Genomic DNA, 17,451 nt, shown 5'->3' with positions numbered 1-17,451 from the left:
TTTGAGCTTTACATTTTCTACACTGTAATATTCCAGTAATAACTAAATATAATACAGGGTGGGCCAAAAGTCAGTACCCATACGTTGGCCTTAATAGCTCCGCCGTGTTTTATATTTGAGAGCTGTTGCTTTGCATATGGCATACTGTACTTACTGGTTCGAGGATCCTGTTGTCAAAATTTGGAAATTCGAATATTTTAGACCACGCCCATTCAATATTAAAACACCTATATTGTTTTCTCTGGACATGCTCAACGACTAATTTTTTTCAGAGACGGTAGATTATCAAATGTTGCATATGATCTGAAAACATGAGGCAAAACTGATTAGAAATGACGAAGTTATCAAGCATTTTCTAAATCTCGTTAACAAAATTGACTGGGTGATTATGTGACACCGTGACACGACACCTTAATTGGGCACCCTGAACAATTCCCATAATGTTTAACGGGGTAGTTAACGGGGTCACCTTATCATGTGATTAGGTAAACCAATCACCTGATCACACATAATGAATAAACTTGTTAAGCTTCATATCTCGATCATCTGAGAAGCTACAGTTCTAATTCTTTCAGGACAAACGTAATTCGAATGGCCAAACACAATTCAATAATATTTAGCTTGATCTGACCATCCAAACTATCAAATAAATGTTAAAATGAACCTCCATTTGAAAAAAACGAAGGCGAATATTTTTCGAGTTGACAAATTCCTCGAACCAGTGGTGGTACTAAGTCATACCAGAAGGAAGTATTTAAATTGGGCACTCAGTGACTGAGCTATAAAGGCCAACGTATGGGTACTGACTTTTGGCCCACCCTGTAGTATAATAATGTAGTTAATAAAAATAACTAAATATAACTTTAGGTAACAGCGCCACGATGGTACGGATTGTACCCTATGCAGCAATAACTTACATGTCAAACGAATCTTACAAAGATTACTTCAAAAGAAAAGATCCAGACGGCAAACTGTCCCACGTATACCGGTTCTGTTCTGGCAGCATGGCTGGGTTAACCGCTAGTTTCTCCACCTACGGCCTCGAGGTATTTCCTCTCCTCTCAGTTTTTAGAGTTTTTGTTCTCAGCATGTTTTTGTCAATTTGTGAAAATATAAAATGTTGTTGTCTTATTTTCTCTGTGTTAAATACGTGATATCACACTGATTTAACAGGTTTTGAGGGCTAGAATGGCTGTTAAAAGCGAGTATGTTAGTATTTTACAGAGTCTGAAGTATATTCTGAAAACGGAAGGAGTCTCGTCTTTGTACAGGTAGGATCATCAATTATTAGAGAAAAGGAACATTTGCTTTATCTAACTATTTACAATTTCATAGTGCCGACTAGATACATATCTCTCATGAAGAAGACAGCATGATTATTTGATGGAATAATGTCGTATTGCTATTAAAGTAAATGTCTAAAAGTCATGGTTATCCAAAGGTTCGTAGTTTTAACATGTAAAGAAATGTAAAGAATGTAAAGAATGCACTGTTCAGGGGGCTAGCTCCAACACTGATAGGGGTCTCTGTGTACGGGGGGACCAGTTTCTACGTGTTCGGAACCTTGAAGAACATTAACCCTCTAAGTGAGTATCACAGCGCAGATCAGGTTGTTTTTCAGAAACACTCGAACAGTAAGTTGCCTGTGCTTGAGTTATGGGGTGGGGGAGCGAACTTTAACAGTTTATATAAATACAATCTTCTTTAAATAGAGTTATTTGATACTATGTACTACTATATTCTACAGTCTACATATGTTCAAAGTGTATAATATAGCAACTAGCCCTGTTAATTTGCCCTGAACCACCAAATAACCACCTCCCCCCGATTAGGTTCATCAGACGGTTTACTCACCGAGCACCGCCTCCTATACGGAGGGTTTGCAGGGCTGTGTGGTCAGAGTATTTCCTACCCTCTGGACGTAACACGGCGTCGTATGCAGACTGGCGGTATCAAGGGGGATCATCTGGAACGTTACAGCACTATGAGGTATGAGTTCAGTTTCTCTTTCACTTTCATTTCCCTACCTCTTTCACTTATCTTCATTTTCCTGTTACATGAACACATTTCCATTGATTTCCACTTTAATTTTGTACCCGAGCGCATCAGTAGTCAATATTTAAACATGTATAACTATTAACAAAACCTATTAATAACTTTCTACAGGGGTACACTGTCACACATTTACCAGAACGAAGGAATAAAGCGTGGTCTCTACAAAGGACTGAGCCTGAATTTCTTGAAGGGACCCCTAGCATCCAGCATCAGCTTCACCGTCTTCGACTACATGAACACTGTTATATCTGGCTACGAGTCGTATTAATGTAACCGCGGTATCGCCACAGCAACCATGGTAACCATGGTAACCGAAGTAACGCCACAGTAACCATGGTAACGCCACAGTAACCATGGTAACCACGTTAACGCCACAGTAACCAGGCACTGATTCTGATGACTAGATAATTTTTCAGTTGATCCAATTAGCGGGACGGCTTGATCGCCAGCTATTAACCGTTGTATTCATGTATTAATGTAGTAACCGTGGTTTCGCGTCGCGCCACTGTTATTAAGCCGCGCAATGGCTGCACGTGCAAACTGCAAGGGTGGGAGTAACGCCACGTTATTACTGTGCAATGGAAATAATTAACAGCAGCATAATTTACGATGCTCTATGATTTACAGTGCATAATTTAAGATGCGATATTACAGGTTTTAGTAAGTTGGATACGATGACTAGGTTTTTCTTTTCAAGTAATGTTTCATATTGAAAGCCTTGTGGGGCGCCAAATTAAGTTGTTTTTATACGCTAAAGCAGAAAGAAATTGTTTGATATTAACTAATAGACATTTTTATCTGCTTCGTAAACATCGGGTTACAGATGGTACTGTTTTTATATTATGCGTTATTTGAGCAAGAATAGTCTAGAAAAAATAAACTTTACATCAGAAAATGTTACACTAGTTGGTATAGTAACCGATCTATGTTCATTAAAATGTATATTGTGTAATATCCTATTGAGGCTCTACTACTAAATAATACGAATTATGTTGAAGGAAGAAATTTTAGGAATGTTCGGATATTAAAGATTGAAAGTTGAAAGTTAGTGGAAACAAATGTTTGGATTTTAGTATGTTGGTGATTATTTATAATTATAAGCGATTTATTTTTATTTTTGTATGCATTTCCAGTTTCATCTTTAGACTCGAGCAAATCCTGTTGCGCTCAGTAGCTATTTTTACTTAGGTTTAATACTGTTGCTGCAACAGCCATAGCTAGAACCAGGTTCAGTTCTCGATCGCATCATAAAATGGACTTCAACTTTTTCCAGACCCTCGTAGTACCATTTTAAGAGATCTGAAAGCCATTTGATTGTTATTTTCGGTTAAGGGGAAAAGTGGCATTCCGTTGGATTTAAATGTTCACAAGGATTTAGCAACGGAATATGGTAGTTAAAACCCCTACGAACATAATTAGACTTGTCACCAATTTTGTATCTCGACAGAAACACCACTTTTTACCACTTTTTACCACCTTTGTACCACCTTTCTGGTTTGCCGAATATCTTTAGTTGTGAACGTCGTAGAAGGCTGGAAATTAACCTAGAATGTTTATCTTATCAAGGAGTAAAACTTTTATAAGAAAAATTTTTACATTGGACAATCAGCTAATTGGATAATTACCAATTAGTTAATTACCAAAAAAAGTGAAAAATTTTTATTGGCTAAAAATGATTAAAATCGTTTGAAACACGGAGAAATGTAGTTTTTAGAAAAACTTCAAAACTTTTTCACTTACAAATTTTTTTCGAGACTTGGAAAAATTTCGAAAATTTGAAAAAAAATTTTTCCGCCAAAAGTGATCGAATTGCATGAAACGTGGATAAAAATGCTTTGCAGAAAAACTTCGAACCTTTTTAGATTGGGGAATACTAAAATCATCAATATTTGAAGTTGGAGTTCAGTAAATCTCGGCATATTTTAGTAATTAGGAATAGCTTAGCGGAAAGGGCTGAACCTGAAAAACGTTAACCACACAATATTAGAGTTTCATAACTAATTACAATACAGCTTTATCAAATTCCACATAAAGAAACAGCACAAAAGGACCGTTTAAGATCGAACCGATTTTACCTGCTGTATACTATCATTTTATTGATTTCAATGATCAAAACCTCTCTGTACCGTCAATCTTGCCAATCTACACCGGGTATCTGAATGTACCGGACCTCTTCTTTGCCTCTATAATAATTAGACCCAGTTGTGCAAGAAATGCGATTTCTCACAGGGGCTTCTTTTAACTGTGCACCTTTTGTCACTCTCGCAAGAGGCCTGGTATAATTATAGGGGGGTATAGGAAGTGTAAATATACCTTCCATCATCCACTGTGGCTTTTTTGTGTTGTGAATGCACATGCCGCTTCGTTTGCTATGCAAGATACCTCGAATAACCCCCATATGTCATTGCCAGGGTCGGGATAGAGCTGGAGATAGCATTGAGAGGTTGCTAGAAATAGCTAGACTTAGAATAAACTGGTGGTAGCTGGGTGGTGCTAGCATGGAGGTAGCAGAACGTAGCTACACGGGGTTTCATTGGAGTTGGTTATTTTAATGGCCAAAGAGTGCCGGAACTAAAGTTACTTAAGATTGCAGTTTAGGGGCAGTGCAAACCACGGTGGAGTCAGGGACACAGAGCTACAGTGTAACAGTGCAGGAGTACTGCAAAAGAACAGTGCAAGTGATACAGTCTGCAACAGTAAAACGCCGAAGAAGGAGATAAGATTTCTGGCTGCAGAGGAGGAGAGGAGCAGGAACCTGATTGTGTTTGGGTTGAAAGAAGAGGAGGAAGAAGAGTTTCCTGCTCTGGTAACCGCATTTTTGGAAGAGGTGGGGTGATGACTTAATTCCAAGCGACACGGTGGGCTGGAACCAATCAGGTACAGCTATCCGACCTATCAAGATCACCGTCCTGAGCTTTGTACCGCGACAATTGACCCCCTAACAATTGACCCCCCGACAATTGACCCCCTATGAAATTACACTGGCGTCAAATGTCGCAAAATCTAGGGCTTAGTACGACAATTGACCCCCCATGTAATTACACTGGAGTCAATTGATCGGGTCAGGGTCCTGGGTCAGGGTCAGGGTCAGGGTCAGGGTCAGGGTCAGGGTCAGGGTCAGGGTCAGGGTCAGGGTCAGGGTCAGGGTCCTGGGTCAGGGTCAGGGTCAGGGTCAGGGTCAGGGTCAGGGTCAGGGTCAGGGTCAGGGTCAGGGTCAGGGTCAGGGTCAGGGTCAGGGTCAGGGTCAGGGTCAGGGTCAGGGTCAGGGTCAGGGTCAGGGTCAGGGTCAGGGTCAGGGTCAGGGTCAGGATTAATTGTATTAAATTATATTTCCGGGGGTCAATTGTCGGAGGTCAATTGTCGGGGGTCAATTGTCGGGGGGTCAATTGTCGCCTACCCCTAAGCTTAACCCCTAAGCTTAACAGCCTTTCATCATAATCTGATAGCTAGACTTTATTCTAAGTCTAGTTATTTCTAGCAACTCTCAATGCTATCTCCAGCTCTATCCCGACCCTGGCAATGACATATGGGGGTTATTCGAGGTATCTTGCATAGCAAACGAAGCGGCATGTGCATTCACAACACAAAAAAGCCACAGTGGATGATGGAAGGTATATTTACACTTCCTATACCCCCTATAATTATTCCAGGCCTCTTGCGAGAGTGACAAAAGGTGCACAGTTAAAAGAAGCCCCTGTGAGAAATCGCATTTCTTGCACAACTGGGTCTAATTATTATAGAGGCAAAGATGAGGTCCGGTACATTCAGATACCCGGTGTAGATTGGCAAGATTGACGGTACAGAGAGGTTTTGATCATTGAAATCAATAAAATGATAGTATACAGCAGGTAAAATCGGTTCGATCTTAAACGGTCCTTTTGTTTTTAGTATTCCCCAATCTAAAAATGTTCGAAGTTTTTCTGCAAAGCATTTTTATCCACGTTTTATGCAATTCGATCACTTTTGGCGGAAATTTTTTTTTTCAAATTTTCGAAATTTTTCCAAGTCTCAAAAAAAATTTGTAAGTGAAAAAGTTTTGAAGTTTTTCTAAAAACTACATTTCTCCGTGTTTCAAACGATTTTAATCATTTTGAGCCAATAAAAAATTTTCACTTTTTTTGGTAATTAACTAATTAGTAATTATCCAATTAGCTGATTGTCCAATGTACAAATTTTTCGTACAAAAGTTTTACTCCTTGATAAGATAAACATTCTAGGTTAATTTCCAGCCTTCTACGACGTTCACAACTAAAGATATTTGGCAAACTAGAAAGGTGGTACAAAGGTGGTAAAAAGTGGTAAAAAGTGGTGTTTCTGTCGAGATACAAAATTGGTGACAAGTCTAATTATGTTCGTAGGGGTTCTAACTACCATATTCCGTTGCTAAATCCTTGTGAACATTTAAATCCAACGGAACCCTTAAATCGACCACTTTTCCCCTTACTACTAGGTTTTTCTTTTCAAGTAATGTTTCATATTGAAAGCCTTGTGGGGCGCCAAATTAAGTTGTTTTTATACGCTAAAGCAGAAAGAAATTGTTTGATATTAACTAATAGACATTTTTATCTGCTTCGTAAACATCGGGTTACAGATGGTACTGTTTTTATATTATGCGTTATTTGAGCAAGAATAGTCTAGAAAAAATAAACTTTACATCAGAAAATGTTACACTAGTTGGTATAGTAACCGATCTATGTTCATTAAAATGTATATTGTGTAATATCCTATTGAGGCTCTACTACTAAATAATACGAATTATGTTGAAGGAAGAAATTTTAGGAATGTTCGGATATTAAAGATTGAAAGTTGAAAGTTAGTGGAAACAAATGTTTGGATTTTAGTATGTTGGTGATTATTTATAATTATAAGCGATTTATTTTTATTTTTGTATGCATTTCCAGTTTCATCTTTAGACTCGAGCAAATCCTGTTGCGCTCAGTAGCTATTTTTACTTAGGTTTAATACTGTTGCTGCAACAGCCATAGCTAGAACCAGGTTCAGTTCTCGATCGCATCATAAAATGGACTTCAACTTTTTCCAGACCCTCGTAGTACCATTTTAAGAGATCTGAAAGCCATTTGATTGTTATTTTCGGTTAAATAATTGTACTGTTATATCGTAGTGCTCGTCACACAATTCTGAAACTATACCATATCAAAGAGACTCGGAAAATGAGTTGAATGGAATTTTTTGAGTTTCGCTATTTATACCGAAAATGTTCGCTTTTGACTTAAATGAAGTGTCATACTCATGTCATGGCGTTTATGCTAAAGTAGTATACACTGAGATCTGTATCGTCGATAGTTAACTTATTGTGATTTTAATGTGATTGAAAGGAAGTGTTTCATTTGTTTGTGCAAAATATTGCTAGACGTCTACCTGCCCCTGCAGAGTGTTGTCAAAATCTTGCCGAACCAATTTACAACAAAATATTTGGAAATAATCGTTAATCATTTATATTAGAACAATTACAAAGTATTGGAAAACACAATTAGCGGAACAATATATCAACAAAATTCAGTCAGGAAGGGCTGTATTCATATTGATAATTTCCGTAGTCAGCCAACAAACATCAAAATAATTAATCACTAAATTAATTAAATAGACAACAGCACAAAACGGTTCTTATTTTCTACTTCAACACTAAAACTTGCATTGCGATCAATAAGTCTAAGTGTATAGCTCCATGACGTGAGCTGCATGAACAGCGAACAACCAAACAGGAAATCAATTCAGTTTCACCAGTTCCAAGTTCTGCGTATCATAAAATTAAAATTACATGATTCAGATTGCTCTATATACCAGATTGTCCATCGTTATTTGTTAATGGACTGACCCGGCTCCCGCTACTTCATAGCACTTGCCAGTGCCTCTGGTTTCGAAGAAATTAAAACTATCAGTATCATCCGTCAATAAACCCAATAAAATTAAAGCCCTCTCGCACGACCGCCATACGGCGGCCCGCGGCAAACAACAGCGTCACATAGTACGCGTAAGCACACGGTACGGGTAGGTGAAATTATAGGGGTCGTATTACGACCATGTGAGTTATGTTATGGCCCTATAAGGCCCATTATGCATTAGTCCCAAACAGTAATTACTTTAGGGCTTAGGCCCATTAAATCCCTGTAGTGTCACTATGATAATAATGTCCTCCGTTGAATGTGTGCGAGTGACTGTGCAGCTTCTGAATTGAGTCCATCTGGAAACCAGGGGAATTGTACGCGTCGCCAAGGTTACTAGATGCTGATTGGCTGCTCTGGGTCACGTGTGAAGAGTACAGCTCTGTGATTGGCTGGTTTGAGTGGTCGGGGGAGGGTGGGAGGAGGTAAGAGTCAGGTTGAGTTAGGTCTGGCTGAGGCATCTGGGATGTTTGGATTAGGATTAAAAATTATTAATGATATTGATAGCGATAATCGATGAACAAATTAGCAAATATTTAATATTTATATAGGAAAAATTGACGAACTGAAGCTGATAGTGATATGATTCAGATTGTGATCCAAATTCTGCTAATGGTTTACAAGAAAAGTGTGGTTAGTGATCTACCTGGGAGTGAATATCCACATAAGGACAGTTTTGGAAAGGTTTCATACCACCAGGCGAACCTAAACTCGTGTAGCTCTGATCAGCTGAAAGTGAAATTCAAATTTGTCAATAATGCAATGAAATAAATTTGGGGCTAAAAACAGCTTTAAACTATTTTCACAACTAAAATAAATTCATTTATTGTGTGTTATGGAATGTGATGGCTACGTTTTAACAAGGTATACTATAGCTAGTCCACGTCCTAGCTACACAAAGATGAAGTCTTTGTTTCAATAATTCTAAATGAAAAGCTTTAAAATCTCACCTAGGCTACAACTGGCAGGACTGGTAATTGACTCTGGGTAACCTTCAACTGATGACGTCACTTTTGATTCGCCAGTTTTATCGTACAAACATCTCTCCTCCATGTCTGAGTCGGAGTTTACTGACTGCTTATTCATCTTCCTCCGAGCCAGCTTCTTTACCTGTTTATTATTAGCGCTAAATTATTTTATTACATGGTTATTTATTAGAATTAGATTAAATAGTTTAACTAGATTGGAGGATATTTATCTAAATATTCAGTTTTTAGGCTTTTACCAACATTCCGACAAGTTGAACTTGTTCCCTGTTAAATTGCAGATAAGAAACCATCCATAGTACAGGTGAGACTTAAAGTTAATATACTGAGATGAGTGGCTAGTACGTAGTTAAGATAAAGGATCGTTCATATATTACGTAAGCCAGAGTTTGGTCATTTTAGACCTCTACTCAGCCACTTTACACATATTATTATTACATAGCTATTGAATATTGATATTGTACGGAAATTAAACTATTTTAACCTATTTTAAACCTCTCCCCGAAACTTGCTTACGTAACAATGTGTGAAATCTGCACGTATAGTCGTCATATCAGGGACAAAATGATTTCGCGATTATTTTGGCCAAAATTTTTAACAGACTATACATTAAACTATACATAAAATCTGTCGCAAATAATGGGAAAAATCGCGATTCCGTACATGCCGCGATTTCCTTTTGTCCCTGATAGTCGTTAACCTTTATTCTTTAAAACAGTTCTCCGCAATATTAAATCCGTTTAACTGCAAATTTAAACGTGCTAAGTCTAGACTGGTCCGATATGTCAAGATTATAACCACCATTTTATTATAAAGCATGATCAAAAGAGTTTGAGCAGCCAGCTCTTCTTAGATTCATGTGAAATTTTCTAACAGAGTAAGTGTAACGAAAACAAAATTCGGCCATGGCCATACTTAGGGCCGGGAAGACTTCTTATCTAGGCCGGACAAATTTGGGCTGTAAAGGTCTATTATTGTTCCTTCAACACGATCACGTGTCAAGATTATAGACATGATAGATTAAAGTATTAAATAGAAATAAACTTCGTGTGATGTTTTTCTTTCAATGGTCTTGGGAAGCAACTTCTAATTCTCATAGTCAAAGTCTCTTCAACATGGTCACATGGGTCATTGTCACATGATCACTAGTCGCGTGGGTTTTAAAGTTTTAAACTTGATGTATAGTTATACACAGGCACTAGCTGTAACTTAAACCAGCTCGTCAACTTTAAGACGTGCCTACTCCTTGTTACCTGGTTACCTTGTCACGTGATAGCCTGGTCAATGGTCACGTGTCACCTGTTTTTCATGTTTCTGTTTTTAAAATCCTGTAAGAGCTGTTCAGAGAACCAGTTCACGTCTAGATCCGACTAGACTTGACAGACTGCGTACCATTATGGTAACCATGGTGATTGGAGACGTTCATGTGGTTTTAGAGTTAAGAGTTGCTTTGAAGTTTCACACGTTCAACTAGGAAAGAGGTTGATTGCTTAGAGAGGTAGAGCAGGTCGCAGGAATGGATCTTGAAACTGATTTAGGGATCATCCGCATATACAATATAACGTAAGAAATTTGTTGGTATTTTAGACCCCTATACGTAAGTATATAATATATATATTATACAGTAGTTATAAGTAAATTATACTTATATATAAGTATAATTTACTTATAACTACTGTGAAGAAACCACACTAGTGCAAGCTTTTTCAAACCCTTTTCCTGCCCCTAATGCTGGCTATATCCCTTAACATTAAGAGTTAAACACGTTGAAATGGTTAGAAGGTTGTTAGGTATAAGAGAAACTAGAGAAGCTCCTTGGCGAGGGAGAAACTCTGCTACTATGGTTGCTATGGTTAGGGAGCTAGACAGAAAACACTGAACTTGTTAACTGGTTGGTTTGTACTTGGTAGGCAACCTTTTTTTAAAGTTTGGAAACTGATGGTTGCGAAATTGTGAATTTAATATTATGCTAGAGAATTAAATAGTAACAAACGACGTCTCGCAAATCAAAATGACAGACAATTCTGAAAATGAACACGGTTCCCAGCTGTTATACAATCACTAAACCAACCTTAGCTCTCTGATTCTGGAACCAGACTTGCACGACTCTGACGCTGAGACCAGTCTGTGAGGAGAGTTTCTCGCGTTCCTTACGGCAAGGTCGGGGAGTTCTGTCAAACGCTTCTTTAAATACTGGTGGATATTCAAGTTAGATTCGAGTTAGATTCAAGTTAGATTCAAGTTAGATTCAAGTTAGATTCAAGTTAGATTCAAGTTAGATTCAAGATAGATTCAAGTTAGATTCGAGTTAGATTCGAGTTATATTCAAGTTAGATTCAAGTTAGATTCAAGTTAGATTCAAGTTAGATTCAAGTTAGATTCGAGTTAGATTCAAGTTATATTAAAGTTAGATTCAAGTTAGATTCAAGTTAGATTCAAGTTAGATTCAAGTTAGATTCAAGTTAGATTCAAGTTAGATTCGAGTTAGATTCAAGTTAGATTCGAGTTAGATTCAAGTTATATTCAAGTTAGATTCAAGTTAGATTCGAGTTATATTCAAGTTAGATTCAAGTTAGATTCGAGTTAGATTCGAGTTAGATTCGAGTTATATTCAAGTTAGATTCAAGTTAGATTCAAGTTAGATTCAAGTTAGATTCAAGTTAGATTCAAGTTAGATTCAAGTTAGATTCAAGTTAGATTCAAGTTAGATTCAAGTTTAGATTCAAGTTAGATTCAAGTTAGATTCAAGTTAGATTCAAGTTAGATTCGAGTTAGATTCAAGTTAGATTCAAGTTAGATTCAAGTTAGATTCAAGTTAGATTCGAGTTGGATTCAAGTTAGATTCAAGTTAGATTCAAGTTAGATTCAAGTTAGATTCGAGTTAGATTCAAGTTAGATTCAAGTTAGATTCAAGTTAGATTCAAGTTAGATTCAAGTTAGATTCGAGTTAGATTCGAGTTAGATTCAAGTTATATTCAAGTTAGATGCAAGTTAGATTCAAGTTAGATTCAAGTTATATTCAAGTTAGATTCAAGTTAGATTCAAGTTAGATTCGAGTTAGATTCAAGTTAGATTCAAGTTAGATTCAAGTTAGATCAAGTTAGATTCGAGTTAGATTCAAGTTAGATTCAAGTTAGATTCAAGTTAGATTCAAGTTAGATTCAAGTTAGATTCAAGTTAGATTAAAGTTAGATTCAAGTTAGATTCAAGTTAGATTCAAGTTAGATTCAAGTTAGATTAAAGTTAGATTCAAGTTAGATTCAAGTTAGATTCAAGTTAGATTCAAGTTAGAATTAAGTTAGATTCAAATTAGATTCATTATAATAGGTTGGACTTTCTTGAGTTTCAAAGCGTACATTGTACAGTATGCTTCTGCAAGATTTGACACCTTAGATGGGAAATAATGCAGGGAAAAAGTAGACGTAAAGATCTTAACAGGGGTAGTGCAGCCGTTTTCTGACAAAAATCCGAGGTTTTCCAGCACTTTTGACACATTTATAAAGCAATGAAAGGCATTAGTTTGGTCAAATCAAACGGAACATATGCTATCAGACTTTCAACTGACTATGGCAGGGTTATGACAACTTGTGGCATTCATTGATTGGTTCTAACAGTTTCGGATGGTTTTCAGGGATAGTTCTTGACCCAAAAAAAAGAAATTTGGGTTTAAGATGTCAGAATTCCAAAAATGGTCTTTAAGTACATTTGTCAGAAAACGGCAGAGTCAAATTCAATACAGTGTTATTGTTAAGAAAGGAAATTTATGCTAATTCTTTTTTTTACTTGCGACGACAAGAAGAAAAAAACATAAAAATCGATTGATGATTGTCGTTTCCCCTTTAAAAATCCCAATTATTCTAGCAAAATATTTCCTTGTGTTTGATATCACCCACCTTTTCGCTGAACACTAGAGAGTACAGTGCGGGGGTCTTTTAACCTCCCTTCTGTCCCTCCTACAAGTGGGGTCTACCCCCAGGTAGAAATGGTCTCGTAGCCCCTCGTCTGAGCAGGCCTTTACATACCAAATCTCCCGTTACCGTGCAAAACGTACTCGTCACCTGAAGTTGTAGTGGGGATTTTAGTGGGGATTTAAGTGGGGATTTTTAGAGGGACTGGATGTTAGAGGACGTTAGAGGGAATTTAGAGGGATGTTAGTGTGACTTTAGTGGGGAATTTAGAGGATGTTAGAGGGAAGTTAGTGGGGAATTTAGAGGGATGTTAGTGGGACTTTAGTTGGATGTTATAGAGGGATGTTAGTGGGAATTTAGTTGGATTTTAGATGGATATTAGTGGGAATTTAGTTGGATGTTAGAGGGATGTTAGTGGGAATTTAGTGGGGAATTTAGAGGATGTTAGAGGGAGTTAGTGGGGAATTTAGAGGGATGTTAGAGGGAAGTTAGTGGGGAATTTAGTTGGATGTTAGAGGGATGTTAGAGGGAAGTTAGTGGGGAATTTAGAGGGATGTTAGAGGGAAGTTAGTGGGAATTTAGAGGGAGGGATGTAGAGGGAAGTTAGTGGGAATTAGAGGGATGTTAGGGAAGTTAGTGGGGAATTTAGAGGGATGTTAGAGGGAAGTTTGTGGGGAATTTAGAGGGATGTTAGAGGGAAGTTAGTGGGGAATTTAGAGGGATGTTAGAGGGAAGTTAGTGGGGAATTTAGAGGGGTGTTAGTGGGAATTTAGTGGGGAATTTAGAGGGATGTTAGAGGGAAGTTAGTGGGGAATTTAGAGGGATGTTAGTGGGAATTTAGTGGGGAATTTAGAGGGATGTTAGAGGGAAGTTAGTGGGGAATTTAGAGGATGTTAGTGGGAATTTAGTTGGATGTTAGTTGGATGTTAGAGGGATGATAGTGGGAATTTAGTTGGATGTTAGAGGGGGGTGTTAGTGGGATGTTAGTGGGACTCTGGAGAGGACTTTAGGTGTCTTTTAGTTATGCAGTGAGGTATTATGTTGTTATACATACAGTGGGGTTAAATAGAATAAAAGACGTATAAAATCACAGAAAGTCAATTGTTAATGGTTCTCTCGAAAGACTGCTCAATTTAGTGGTCCAAGATTTTGACAAAACTATAAGATATGCTTATTTTATGCCATCGGCTATTCCAGAGTAATCAGACATTCCAATCATTTCTTTTATATTTCAAATTTCGTCCAGCCATTGCAAGTGATAAAAACATTCACAAAACATTTAAAGCCCTTTACTTAGTATACAAATACTACTTAGTATACAAATACTTGCGCCTTGCACCGCGGATACGCTATATTTGGTTGAGGTACAAATCACTAACCTTTTCTCAGAGAAGAACTACATCTAGAGCATGTAAAACATCTGATATGGTACAGTCTGCCATGCACTCTGTACACCAGGTCGTAGCACTGATAGACGCACTACACATGCAACACGTGCTGGCGTCTAGTATCCTGGGGGACACGTGTTAGTTGTTAGAGGACACGTGTTAGTTGTTAATCACGTGTTAGTTGTTAATCACGTGTTAGTTGTTAATCACGTGTTAGTTGTTAATCACGTGTTAGTTGTTAGAGGACACGTGTTAGACTTAGTTGTTGATCCCGCCAATATGATACAGCAGAAAATAGTTTTAAACGGATGTTCAAATCAGAGTTCTTATCATCATATTATATTATGTCAAAAACGAATTTTCATTATTGAGCCTTGAGATTGATATACATTTTGCTGAGTTGTTGCTCATGAAAATATGAGACATTTTGTAGCGAAGATTGTAGTACAAGATGTTGATAAGTACTTAAGATTGTACATAACAAACAAGGATTGAGAGAGAGCGAGAGAGAGAGAGAGAGAGAGAGAGAGAGAGAGAGAGAGAGAGAGAGAGAGAGAGAGAGAGAGAGAGAGAGAGAGAGAGAGAGAGAGAGAGAGAGGGAGAGAGAGAGAGAGAGAGAGAGAGAGAGAGAGAGAGAGAGAGAGAGAGAGAGAGAGAGAGAGAGAGGAGAGAGAGAGAGAGAGAGAGAGAGAGAGAGAGAGAGAGAGAGAGAGAGAGAGAGAGAGAGAGAGAGAGAGAGAGAGAGAGAGAGAGAGAGAGAGAGAGAGAGAGAGAGAGAGAGAGAGAGAGAGAGAGAGAGAGAGAGAGAGAGAGAGAGAGAGAGAGAGAGAGGAGCATAACAAACAAGGATTGGCAGTTTAACTTACCTCTGGTAATGGTCAGCTTTGCAGTATAGTCTCTGGTTTTTATCGAAGAAGCATGAGTCACTCAGCGGAACGTTACACAGGCAGCACCTGCAAGATTATCTTATAGTTTAAAACTAATTACTAATTAGTTTAAAATTAATTACTAATTAGTTTAAAATTAATTACTAATTAGTCACATTGTTTTAAATTAATTGCTAATTAGTTTGATTGAGGACAATACAAAGGAATATAATATGTAATGTAGTCCCCAAAATCATACCATCATCAATCACATTATAAGCTTATAATATGGCGATTTTTCCGAGACAGCTATTGGATGAATAATAAATAACACGACTATATCAAGTTAATTTTATACAATCGACACCATTCGTATTACATGATTGCCCAATTATAATTAATTACCAATTATTAATTACTAATCAATAACCAATTATCAATTAATTGCCAATTATCAATTACCAAAGTAATTACAAATCAGTACCTGAGGCACTGTTCGTGCCAGAACACATCGTTCACTTTCATCAACAAACTCTCTTCAATCGGTAGCCTACAAGCGGTACAGACAGGGGACTTGGTAGTTGGGAGGAACATTGCACATTACAAGGTCTGTAGCCTTGCATACCAGTGGTCTTGACACGTGGTCTAGCGGGCTGAGGGGAAAGGGTTAGTGGAAAAAGTTGGGTTTTTTAAAAGCTTCTAGATCGTGAATTTTCTGTTTCCCCGCATTAGAATTTTTTATTATTTTTCGAGTATTTCAATCTCATTTTGTTAATAAGGTAAAATAACAAACCTTGGCACGTAATCTAAAGGTCTTGGCACGTGATAAAATAAAAACCTTGGCATGTAATAAAATAACAAACCTCGGCACGTCATAAAATAACAAACCTCGGCACGTCATAAAATAAAAACCTTGGCATGTAATAAAAATAACAAACCTTGGCATGTAATAAAATAACAAACCTCGGCACGTCATAAAATAAAAACCTTGGCATGTAATAAAATAACAACCTTGGCATGTAATAAAAATAACAAACCTTGGCATGTAATAAAATAACAAACCTTGGCCACGTGATCTAAAGGTCTTGGCACGTGATCTAAAGGTCTTGGCACGTGATCTAAAGGTCTTGGCACGTGATCTAGAAGGGGTCTAGGGACTTGGTCTGACTCTTCTTTTACTGTAGAGTGAACTGATGAGCTCTCCACCATGGTCCTTTGGGAGTGAGAACGTTCTTTGAAATTGTAATTCTGAGTTCTGGTATTAATTATGACGCCTTATCATCATTATAAATTTTAGTTTGATGAAAATGTAATTTAACGGTAACCTGAACGTAGATTTAACCAAAGACTATTACAGTCAACAACCGCCTGCAATAAACAAAATCGCTTAGGTATACGACATCGAGGAAAATTTTCTCTAAAGTCAAATAGTTTTAAAACCCAGCAAATTTCTTGTAGATTATTCGAGCTCACTCAAAATTACGATTTAAATTCAATTGCCGAAAAGTATATAAAAATGTTTGATCATGATTAAGCGGTTATTTAGTCACATCGGTGGAAATGAAGGAAGGGATTTCTTAAACGTAATACCCAATAGGCTATACCATTATAGCAACTATAACATCTAGAATCAGTATCTAGTTGCTATAAAAATGTAGAACTAAAACCAGTCACCAGAATGATAAAGGATAAGAGAAAAAATGTTGAACATTATATCGTGGAGAGAAGTCTGTATAAGAGTTACAATCTATAAAAGATGAACTGAGGACACATTTTTCCGTATTTCTTCTTTACGGTAAAGACCGTCTCTCATGTCTGGCAATGTGACGGGAAATAAGCACTTTCCGGTTTACGTGACTATGCACTCTGCAGAACTCTGGTGACTTGTAACCATGGTCACGTGACTATACACTAAGCAGAACTCTGTGACTGTTACCATGGTCACGTGACTATGCACTCTGCAGAATTCTGGTGACTTGTAATCATGGTCTAATGCACTCTGCAGAACTCTGGTAACTGTAACAGTGTAACCATAGTCACGTGACTATGCACTCTGCAGACCTCTGTGACTTGTAATCATGGTCACTGACTATACAACTATGCAGAACTCTGGTGACTTGTAATCATGTCACGTGCAACTATAGTCATTACAATGTTGAGACGAGAGCTATGTCAAGCTGTTGGAAGATAGGATGGATATAAACTAAACTGGGCGCCGCTCAGTCGGTTCATCTGCCGAATCTCTATTTGGTGTTTAAAGAACATTATAATAGCCTGGGGTCCCCAAATAAGGATATACGGTAATAGTAATCTTTCCCGTAAGTATGATTTAAAATTTTTTTAGG

At 37.6% G+C, this 17,451-nt stretch overlaps 1 protein-coding gene and 1 pseudogene across 2 annotated transcripts; one reads left to right on the top strand and one right to left on the bottom strand.

Moving 5' to 3' along the window:
* The first annotated feature begins 871 nt into the window (after positions 1–871).
* LOC134825690 (mitochondrial coenzyme A transporter SLC25A42-like) lies at positions 872–3,375 on the top strand. 2 transcript variants are annotated; one of them, XM_063837897.1, is made up of 5 exons: positions 872–1,046; positions 1,174–1,271; positions 1,498–1,586; positions 1,833–1,989; positions 2,167–3,375. In XM_063837897.1, exons 1-5 carry the CDS (start codon positions 882–884, stop codon positions 2,321–2,323), a joined length of 666 nt encoding a protein of 221 aa, XP_063693967.1. In that variant the 5' UTR covers positions 872–881; the 3' UTR covers positions 2,324–3,375. The 2 variants fall into 2 exon arrangements, with proteins under 2 accessions (XP_063693967.1, XP_063693966.1); XM_063837896.1 differs by having other exon boundaries at positions 1,498–1,634.
* Positions 3,376–8,173: 4,798 nt separating this feature from the next.
* LOC134825691 (LIM homeobox transcription factor 1-alpha-like) lies at positions 8,174–16,315 on the bottom strand (annotated as a pseudogene).
* Between the last annotated feature and the right edge of the window lie 1,136 nt (positions 16,316–17,451).

The sequence above is a fragment of the Bolinopsis microptera genome, unplaced genomic scaffold, assembly GCF_026151205.1.
Source record: "Bolinopsis microptera isolate Bmic1 unplaced genomic scaffold, MBARI_Bmic_1.0 sca14, whole genome shotgun sequence".
NCBI classification, from domain to species: domain Eukaryota; kingdom Metazoa; phylum Ctenophora; class Tentaculata; order Lobata; family Bolinopsidae; genus Bolinopsis; species Bolinopsis microptera.
The sequence above is the reverse complement of the archived record's forward strand: the minus strand, read 5'-3'. Positions and strand labels throughout refer to the sequence as shown.

What these genes read in the sequence shown, in the direction of transcription:
- LOC134825690 (XM_063837896.1), top strand. Translation starts at nt 882, where the DNA reads ATGGTACGGATTGTACCCTATGCAGCAATAACTTACATGTCAAACGAA. An exon ending in TCTCCACCTACGGCCTCGAG is followed by an intron (nt 1,047 to 1,173) that starts GTATTTCCTCTC and finishes CTGATTTAACAG; the next exon opens with GTTTTGAGGGCTAGAATGGC. An exon ending in GAACGTTACAGCACTATGAG is followed by an intron (nt 1,990 to 2,166) that starts GTATGAGTTCAG and finishes AACTTTCTACAG; the next exon opens with GGGTACACTGTCACACATTT.